Source organism: Hyposmocoma kahamanoa, unplaced genomic scaffold (assembly GCF_003589595.1).
Source record: "Hyposmocoma kahamanoa isolate Upper Pololo Valley unplaced genomic scaffold, ASM358959v1 99799, whole genome shotgun sequence".
Taxonomy (NCBI): Eukaryota; Metazoa; Arthropoda; class Insecta; order Lepidoptera; family Cosmopterigidae; genus Hyposmocoma; species Hyposmocoma kahamanoa.
Window position 1 is genome coordinate 1 of NW_020656041.1, and position 10,553 is coordinate 10,553.

The window sequence follows — 10,553 nt, forward strand, 5'->3', positions numbered from 1 at the left end:
GATTTTTATTATCCATTTCTTAAACTTTCGCTATTAGTTACACATTGAAAACTTTTTTTTCAAACAATCTAACGTTACGGGCGTTTTCAGGTCCCATGGTCACGGCTAACAATTATTTATTATTCGTGGACGGTCTGTCTGTACAAGCGAGTAGACCTACTCTTGTCGGAGATTTAGTCTAGACTGTCCTCGTCGTCTTTTATTTAAAAGAATGTCGGTCTAATGAGCGTCTTTGTGGGTAGTCAGTCCGTGGTTATCCACAGAGGCTGGATACGACAATTGGTTTTGTTTCTTTCCCTAAAATATTATCTTTTTAATTAAGTAACAGTTTTTTATTATGCATATCTGTTGTTGAGTCTATTATATTGTACAATTTACCTTGATAACACTCTTGTGGAATTTAGTACTTAGGACATTGGCATTCTCGTCAATTTCCCACACGCACGAAAAAGCTAATCTCTCCTCACCGCCGCGAAGCGAGCAGAGGTTAGAGCTCAGAAGTTCTGAAACAACAGGATTGACGATTTATACTAAGAAAGCAGCGGGACGTCGCGAAGCCTGTCAGCAGGTAATAAAAAACTGCTTATAAATTCTAAACGTTGAAATGTCAGTTTTAAAAAACCGTGCTTAAAAAGAACTTTTCACTTAACCGCTTTTTTTGTATAAAACTTGGAAAATATTTAAGACATATGCATTATAATTTTTAATTTTATTAAATTTCACGATGTTTTACAGCGGTGATACTCAATTTTTTTTTAGCATTTCGATCTTTGTTACAATAATTTATAACAAACAAAAAAATTGGAGTAATTTCACAATGATAATTGAATATATAATATATTATATACTGTACATTATAATGTGCAGAAAATCTCAGTGCATTACCAGTTAAAACTTCACATATTTACTGACTCATTATAGATATATCTATTGATAAATTTCAAAACGTTTCATGTAGCATTTTTTGTTGGAAGGTTTAAGAAAAAGTAGCCACTCCCACATAATTTGAAAAAATTAAGGCGTTTATCACAATATTCTCGTGCTACACTAAAATGACCTTTGTTAAATAATAATAAGCACCAATCACTCTCATCAACACAACCGAACCAGAAAACTTTCCGGTTCCGAATATCCGACATTGATTCCAGTTCAAGGAAAATCTTTGTCGTAATAATAATTAATAACGCACACAATCAAAGCAGGCACTAGGGAAGCCCTGTATCGCCGGTGCCATGGAGACACTTTACACAACCACAAATTACATCTAATCTCACGAGATAAATAAATGTAGGCAATACAAATATTCCTCCCGACCCGGGAATCGAACCCGGGACAGTCCAGCATGGTAACCGTTCGGCCGCGAAGGCAGTTGCTAAATATGATATTTTCATACCAGCATCGCGGATTGGTATCTTGATTATGGAGTATGATTATGAAATAGAAATGAAATGCTGAACAATTCTAAATTTGAGGCACTCTTGTTCAAACTATTACAAACAAAACAATAAGCGCGTGTACAATTTGATATAATTTTCAAACACAGAGTGACCGCTTAACTTCTATAACAAAGTGAATTTGGTTTATTGCAGTGCCACTCGGAGTTTTAAATCGCAAAGATTTTAGGGGCACTGCCACTGCGCCCGTCACCCTGTGACATAAGTCGACAACTCCTATGTGCCTGTAATTTCACCAGCACCTTCCAAACCGGAAAGCAGTAATGTTCACATTACTGCTTGGCTCCCGGGACGAAATCTTTCACAAGCTCTACTGCTACTAAACTACATAACTAGACTAACCTGGCACCATATCGATCCTCTTATCAACCAAATACACGGTCGTCGATCGGTTTGCGGCTTCCTTGTCCAATGCGGTGTTAGGCCTTACGAAGTGCGTGACGTCAGCAATGTGTACCCCCACTTCGAACTTGTTCAATCCCTCGGGCGTGGTGCCGGCGATGGGCCGCGCATGTAGCGCGTCGTCGATGTCTGTACAGCCCGGTGGGTCGACTGAGCACACGCATAAAGACCGGAGGTCCACTCGCTTTTTTACTTCCTGAACAAATAAATTCAAACAGTAGATATTAGACAAAGTTCATAATGACCGTTTAATGTGGCTCCGGAAGCTTAAAGAGAACCGACTCCGATGGTACGGTCATAGAATACAAGATATTTATTTGCTGAAAAATGTAGTTAACAATGCAAGTCTTATAGTATATTACGTGTATTAGATCGCATATTTCACCAAAACTTGTCATTGGAATATTTTACACAATTCTTATTCCACTTTTGATGTAGCGTGCTTTAATGTTAAATTTATACAATAACATAAATAAACAACAACAATTGGAATTTAAGCAGGAAATAGGAACACACAATAGTTTAATTTTACATTAAAAAAACATCAATATTGTGGTAGCATTGAGTAACTAACAAATTAATCAATTTCATTTTAAATTGTCATTATATATTTATTATTATTCTTTAACAGCATCCGGTAATTTATTAAATAATTTGGATGCTAATAAAAACATTGTTCTACTGTAAAAGTCCAAATTAGGGTGTTGTTTGTGCCGTATTTCTACTTTATTCCTTGTGTTTCTAGGGGTAACCTATGACAAACTCAAATTTTTTTTCGTTTGTTCGAATTTTTATTACACCGAAAATCGAATTATAACGAAACGGTTGTTCTTTCAGGATATGTTAGATATTTATCGCAAAGACACGATTAGGTTCGGTTAGTTTAGATTAAGTTAGGTTTAAAAGAAAAAACATTTTCGTCTCATAATTACTTTCGAGGTTATGAAAATTCGAGCAAACATTATTTCTTTAAAATGTCATTTCGAACTACTGATAGGTAACCGTTTCTAGGATATCTAGTTTTGATTATATTAAAGTCGCCTAGATTTTGTTTCACATAAACACAGGCCTCGTAAATATAAATCGATGGTAGGGTTTAATATCTTCAGTTTCTTACAGTTCTCTAGAAACAACTCTCTCTTTCTCTCATTAAACAGGAGAGAAGAGAGTTACTCAGTAAAGATAGTATTAAACTTCCCCACAAAACCCCATGGATGAGGAAGACCCCAGGTTACTTGGTGGAAAAATATCGAGAAAGATCTTAACGCCCTGAATATCTGGGTTCATATTATATATATAATGTAATATGAACCCAGGACAGAGCGTCCTAACGCCGAGGTACATGCCAGCACATCAAACACATTGACGTATCTTGTTCCGTTGCATTGGAGGCGATTTTCGAACAAAAATGTGTAGTCTGATGTACCGTTGTCCGTACAAGGAGTCCCGACCAGATAAATGGGAAAAGGGCAGGAAGAAGATTGACTATCCATGTTCCACTATCATGATATTACTTTTTTTATGTGAAATGACTCCATTAGTTTGTTATAATTATTAATACATTAATATAACAAGCCACGGTATGCTGAAGGCGCTGGGTCTGCTCTTCTTGTCATAAACAACGCATTTGCATTTTAGTAACTTTCTAGATACTGGCACCGAAAGTGTTGTTTTTTTTCAAAAATATTAATTCCGCTGATTTTACTTAACATTAAAACTAAAAAAAAAAAAAAAAAAAAAAAAACTGTTTTTAGACCTCGCTTCGCTGATTTCAGACAATGTTATAACTCAATAAAATTGGCAGATTTTACCTCCATCTGACCTGATGGAAAGTGACGATAAGGTCGACGATGTAACATGCACCTAGATAATGCCTATTCACTCTCGCCTTGAAAAGGACCAAATTATAGCGTTCGGCTAATAAGTCTAATTACTACTGCTTCACTTGGCACTGTATAAAAAATAGGAAGTTTTGTATTTTCATTTTCCAATTTAAAAACTGGAATTTCCTTTAAACAAATTACTTTTATATTTAATTGTACCACTACATATAGATAAAATATGACAGTGGTCAGCCTATCCGGCCGGATCCAGCCGGATCGAAAGAATTTTCTTAGTGTTCGATTATTTTTTCAAATCCAAAATTTTTACAAACAAACTGCTTTTTTCGGATAACCAAAAATAAATAAAGTACTTAAATTAGTTACTTTTGTAACTACAGAAACTACGGAACTGAAACTGCAGCCCTCTCGTTGTGAGAGAAGGCTTTTGCCCAGCAGTGGAACTACATATAGGGTCGTATTCTAGAACACTACTCAATGCTCAAGTCAGGATTGCACTGAAAACACAAGCACTGGAAATACGACCCTAATGGCAGGGACTTGAGTACGATTTCGAGTGCTTTAAACCACACTCACATCCTGACTTGAGCATTGAGTAGAGTTCTAGAATACGACCCTTAGACTATCAATTATTATCATAGTAACTATAGTTCGGAATAAGGTTGTGACTTTACCACGCTCAACATTCAATAGGTACTTTATTGCTTTTCCATAATGTTAGCCGTGACCATGTAATCTTTAAATGGCACGAACATTGGTTTCTTTGAAAAAAACAAATGTATGTAATTTAAATCCGAAAGAATAGATTCAATTCCAATCCAAAAAAAGTCGTATAATTTCCAATGTGGAGTAATTGCGAAAATCTCGATAATTTAATAGTAATTAAAATTAAAAAATAAACAAGCTTAAAGAAGTTTCGTGTCATTACGATTATTATATGTTAATTTAAGATCAGAAAGTCATAATGTTGACATGAAATATGAGAAAACAAGTCACCTCCTCCGGAATGGTCCAGTCGTCTGGTGGCAGGCAAGCGAGGACGGCTTCGCTAAAGCGCGCATGTGGCACGTCGTGCTCTAGCAGAATCACTTCATTCTCAGCATCTTTGTCACCTACACAAAAATAAGTATGGCTAGATATCACCAAACTTTTTTACATGAAATTTATTTTCGTCAACTTCAAATGTGTTTTTGACAGCTGACACAGTGCTATTTTAATAAGTTTAACTGTTTAGTGAAAAACTGTTAATATGTTTACTTTGTATGTAATTTATATGTATATTATGTAAGTATAGTCAAGAGCACATCAAGCTATATACTTTTGTTCGTATACGTAGCTTGATGTACTGCCGTCTGTACATAGATATTATGTGGATTATTCTATTTATGGAAATCCATAATGTTGGTCACATTGACCCCGTTTATAGGCCACGTCAATGTTTTATTCCCAGATATGGACTCCTGGATATTGGAATCACCAATATAGATCAATTCTAAAAAAAATTGTGTTCCCTATAAAGAAATACCACATTATCTAAAACTTAGTTTCCCAAAGTGTCGTGTCCCCACCGCTAAAGAGTCGTAGGAGGCGGAAGGGGCCTCGGAAGCAATAGGGGCGCGTTCATGCCGTCCAGGAGGCGCTACCGCATTTGAAAAAAAAAATCCTGAAGTATATATATAAACTACACTACACATATACTTTTTTTTTTTTTTTCGATGTGAATTTTTTGTGTTAAGTTAATATAAAAAATATATATTCTTTGTAGTGGTGGGCGTTGAAATTTTTTAATCTTGCCTAGTGAGCCAATAAGTTTGGGAACCTATGATCTAAAAGATGAACTTCTTAGCTAATTTACGTAAACTTGTTTTAAAATTACACACGAAAAAATTACATTCACTTCCACGTACCTATAGGTCCTAAAGCCCTGACAAAATGCCCGAGCGGATACCGGCTGTTCCTAGGCCAAGAGTCCAAAGCCACCAAAATCCTCTGCGTAGCGAGCTTGTCGCTCTGGCGCGTCTCTATGCGTACGCGCGGTATCCGTTTCTCCGCTGGCACGAATAAATGACGGACTGCCCCTAAGAACAAACAGTTTTCACTACACCAAGCACTATTTCCTCTAACCATTTCAAACTTTTATTAATTTCGAAATCTTTACTTATTTATTTTGGGATTCTATTAATAAATCACGGCGAACGTCACTATGATCACTGAACACACAAGGTGAATGTCAGCATCGTGTGCATTGCAAGGTCTTTCCGTCATAGTATCAATAGCATCCAATCAGATATGTTGACGTTTTTTAATACGATGCCAAGATTTGCACTGACAAATTTGTAGTTAATTTATTATGTAATTCTACAGAGAGCTATTTACACAAAAACTTCTTACATTTTAAAGTTGCATGTGTCAGAAGTCTTAATTTAAATACAACCAGTTCCTATCATGTTAAAATTGGTGTTCCACAGGGCGAATACTTGGGCCTTTATTTATTTTAGCGAATTGTATCTCAATCATATTTAATACTGTAAAAGAAATAACCTTATAATCTACTTACCAGGTAAATTACTAGGTGCCAAAATACCACAGTACTGCCTCCATTTTCTCCTAATGATCCCAACTACTTTTCCAGTTGGCGTAATATCTTCATCGCTAGTCTTATTTTTAACGGCTTCCAGAAGCACCGACTCCTCTTCAAGCTTATCTCCAGGGTCATCAGCCTTGTCTTCGAGGACAATGTCACTGGGTCTACGCCATTCTTCTTCAGGGAAAATTTCAATGGCCACTAAATCACCATCTACAGCTCTATTTATGCCTACATGACCTTGTAGTAGGATCTGAAAGACACTAAGGTTTAGTTTTTTGTGCAGGTAAAGTTAAGTTTATTGTAATTTCTACTTTTTAACTAAACTACAATTTTTTAAATTATTCTATTCAGTAACATAAAAGAAAACAATAAATAAACAACTTACAGATCGTTCAAAGCCATTAACATTAGCAGTGCCTTCTAAGAAATTGTCTCTAGATGCATAGAATGTCCCCTGATATAACTTCCCGTTTCTGATTCCGTCATGAATCTGTGCAGGAGTGAGATGCGCAGGGTACAGAGCATCTTTTGAGTAGCTCTCTGGCATCACATTCTTTGATAACTTGTCAATTAGACCTACAAATCCTGTCACATTTTCTATGTAGTCTTTTACTGTAAGAAAAAGAAAAAATATGTAGACAACGTTTTGGAGTTGGATACTGAAGGAAAGAACCTAAGCATACTAAAGAGGTCTGTTTAATGGAGCCTATGGTTCACTACAATAGGTTATTTCTAGTAGTAGCCAATAAAGTCAATAAAGGTGATGGCGCAATATAAGCAGCAGTAGAGCACCTTGTGAAGGAGTTCGCCCAGGGAAATACTGCCATGCCACATTATCTATTTTTGCTGCCAAGCAGTAATGTGAGCTGGGGGCCTACTATGAGCTCTTAGAGCAATTGTATTTCTAGGTATAACGTTAGATGCTAAATTGCAATGGGGTCCCCATATAAGTAAGTTATCAAAACGGCTCGGCTCTGCAGTGTACGCGATTAAAAAAATAAGGAAACTTTCAGACGTCGAAACCGCTAGATTGGTTTACTTCAGCTACTTTCACAGTCTAATGACATACGGCATTTTGCTTTGGGGTAATGCCGCCGATATCAACAGAATCTTTGTCCTGCAGAAACGTGCAGTTAGAGCAATTTACAATCTGGGCCCCAAAGTATCTTTGAGAGATAAGTTTAAGGAAATTAACATTCTTACACTAGCCTCACAGTACATTTATGAGAATGTAATTTATGTTAAAAGGAATAGTAATTTATTTATGAAAAATAGTGACAGACATAACATTAATACGAGGAATAGAAATAAACTAGCTTTTCTTGATAGTCGTCTTCACAAAGTCAAAAAATCATTTAAGGGGCAATGTATACGCTTCTATAACAAGATTCCGGTTGATATACAAAATTTGCCTTTCACGAGGTTTAAAACTATAGTGAAACAAAAACTTTATACTAAAGGTTATTATACAACTTCTGCGTACTTGGATGACAAAAATCCGTGGTAGTAACCCGTTTAGCTCATGGAGGTAGTCTCTATCTCTGATGTTTCAAATAAAAAAAATAAATATTGTAAATGTTATTTACAAAGAGCAACCCCTAGAGTTTCTTGCTCATTCTTCTCAGGGGAATCTGCCTTACGAATGAGCGGTAGTTTAATATTGTGACGACTTCAAGTGTAATAATGCTTACCTATGAAATAAAGATTATTTTGAATTTGAATTTGAATTTGAATCCTATTAAAGCCTGTAAGTTGGATCGCCTGGCAAATTCATACTATGACCACACAAAAACAATTCACTGTCCATGCAGTTTACGTTCCCCATTCGATATCCGTTCGCCTTTTCTTTCATAGCAAAATCGTATCACGACGTGCTATTTGCCATGCAAGTGGCGGCCTCATCTTTAAAAATAAGCAATTCAAAAAAAGTTACTCCGTCACTAACTTTTTTTAGATTTTGTTACATTTAAAAAAATTTCGTTTAAGTTTTATTATATTTTCAGCTTCATAATAATTTGTTATCTTTATAGGATAAATAAATATTATTAACTAATGAGCATTGTTTGAAAATTTTAGTTCCAGTTTCCCATCTTTAAAGTGTTGTTGACAAATTATTCGCACGAATGTAATTGCAATTTTTAAATGGAATTTTAATAATTTTATTAACCTAAAATCGTAAAATAAAAAAATAATTAAATAGTGCCAAATTCAATAATAAAATTAATAAAAAAAATTAATTATTCTCACTTTCAACACAATCAGTTAATAGTGCTTGAACGCTCCCATGATAGTACATCTGTCTATTTCTTTCATATGATTTAGTATGTACTTCCATCTCGCTCTTGTTAGAAGTCAGCTAGCCAGCCAGAGACAATAATTAACGTTTAAAAAGTAAAACTCACCATCCTGTCATGCCATTCCCGTTCAACTTTGTGTAGGTCATGATACGAATTTAAGCAATTCAGTTTTACCACGTCAAGTGAATTGCAAGGAACTTCGCTGGCTGGCTTATAAGCTCATAGTAGGCCCCCTGTACTGCCTTTCGGTTTTGAAGGGTAAGGGTGCTGGTGCAATTACAAGCACAACTCAACTTATGTCTCAGGATGACAAGCACAGTGGCAGTACCCCTCAAATCTTTCAGATTCAAAGCTCCAAGTTTGAAGCCCCATCACATGGTTTCACAAAAAAAGTAAAAATAAAACCAGCAGAAAGGTGGAGTGACAAATAATTGCATAAAGCTTAATTATACACTTTGATTCTTCCTGTAAGAAAGATTAAAAATCGAAATCTTACCAGAACAGCACACAATCCCCTCTTCTTGAGCAATTTTGCGATTATTCTCATCATCTGTCAATAGCACAATCTGAGGGAACTGTCCGGCCACATTATTGGCAGAGAGATGCATGGCATACCATGCTGCTGCTCTGCGTATAGCTCTGTCATTCCTGTCATTTGGTTTTTCACCTGGCTTTCGCTCTACATAAGTGTCCCTGCAAATGTTATCATGTACAGAAGTTACAAATTAACAAAGTAGTACATATTACATTCAAGTTTTTAGAAAAGTATTTTTGGTAAGGTCAATAACTCACACATATTATTGACCAATTACTTTCAACTTGGACATTGATACAATAGTCAGCGAGCCTTTAAAAACCTGGGTTTTATCAATCGCATTACCAAACCATTCCGCACGCAAAATAGGCGCCTTGTCGTCGAGTTGCGGACACCAGCCCGTTACACCAAGTACCAAGTACCAAACCATTTAAAGAAATTACATTTAAAATTTTATATTATTCATTTGTCCATTCTCGATTTTGGAAGCATGGTTTGGAACCCATTGTACAAATGTACTATCGATCCAATAGAAAGAGTCCAACGGAAATTCGTCAATATTCTTAATTTTCGTACTAATTGTCCAATTGAACCATATGAATACTCTCTTAGGCGTAATAAATTACTTACCTTACAAAATCGCCGTAAGAAATCTGACATAGTTTTTCTCTACAAAATACTTAACAATATGGTTGATTCACCAACTCTGTTGTCACAGGTTAACTTTATAAATAAAGCTCGTTTACCAGCATGCCCCCAACGTAAAATAAAAATATTTCGCACCACCACGGCTCCGTAAGAATTATACGAAAAACAGTCATTTTCATTGTTCGTTATCTTTATACAATAATACATTTTATGAAATGGATATCTTTGGTATCTCATTGAACAGATTTAAGGTCAGAATCCACAACAAATTATTTAGTAGTACTGATACAGCTTAGCGGTCTAGTGAGGACAGTCTTCTTACGAAGCCTGTAGTTACAGGTTCACATCCTGGTTAATTAGTGTTGTTTTAATTTTCATTATTTCTAAGTAGTAATAATATGTTTAAGCACGTATAAGCTTGACCATTTGCTTTTGCTTCAAAAATGCGTTAAGTTTGTTATTCTACTTATATATTTAAGCCCTTTTCGCCTATCTTATTAATATTTAAGTTTAATATTCGGTACTCATTGTCTGTAGCATAGTTCAAATTTTTTTATCTTTATTAACTCATATTGTAATGACTGTTTGTACCAAAATAAAAAAAAATTATTAATTTTTTAACCTATAGTCTTCACAATGTAAGAGACCAAATTTGACAGCTAAAGAACAATAGTATGTAACTTTGAATGCTCTCAACGGAACAGTAAACAAACAATCATTAACTTATTGGGTTTTTTAAAATATATTCATTTCAGAGAAACATTTATAATATGATAGAACATACTTATT

At 35.3% G+C, this 10,553-nt stretch overlaps 1 protein-coding gene across 1 annotated transcript; it reads right to left on the reverse strand.

The window, feature by feature from the left end:
• Nucleotides 1-345: 345 nt before the first annotated feature.
• On the reverse strand, nucleotides 346-9,254 carry LOC113239284 (exosome complex exonuclease RRP44-like). The gene is made up of 7 exons (XM_026476202.1): nucleotides 9,078-9,254; nucleotides 6,670-6,896; nucleotides 6,255-6,534; nucleotides 5,605-5,775; nucleotides 4,694-4,809; nucleotides 1,797-2,052; nucleotides 346-503 (listed from the first exon to the last, which is right to left on the reverse strand). Exons 1-7 carry the CDS (start codon nucleotides 9,187-9,189, stop codon nucleotides 361-363), a joined length of 1,305 nt encoding a protein of 434 aa, XP_026331987.1. The 5' UTR covers nucleotides 9,190-9,254; the 3' UTR covers nucleotides 346-360.
• Between the last annotated feature and the right edge of the window lie 1,299 nt (nucleotides 9,255-10,553).

Bases quoted from the DNA above. Each gene is read 5' to 3' on its own strand.
- LOC113239284 (XM_026476202.1), bottom strand. From the start codon at position 9,189: ATGCATCTCTCTGCCAATAATGTGGCCGGACAGTTCCCTCAGATTGTG. The intron at 2,053-4,693 runs GTGACTTGTTTT...TTATTTGTTCAG, and splicing joins ACTGGACCATTCCGGAGGAG to GAAGTAAAAAAGCGAGTGGA. The intron at 504-1,796 runs GTTAGTCTAGTT...CTGTTGTTTCAG, and splicing joins GAGGATCGATATGGTGCCAG to AACTTCTGAGCTCTAACCTC.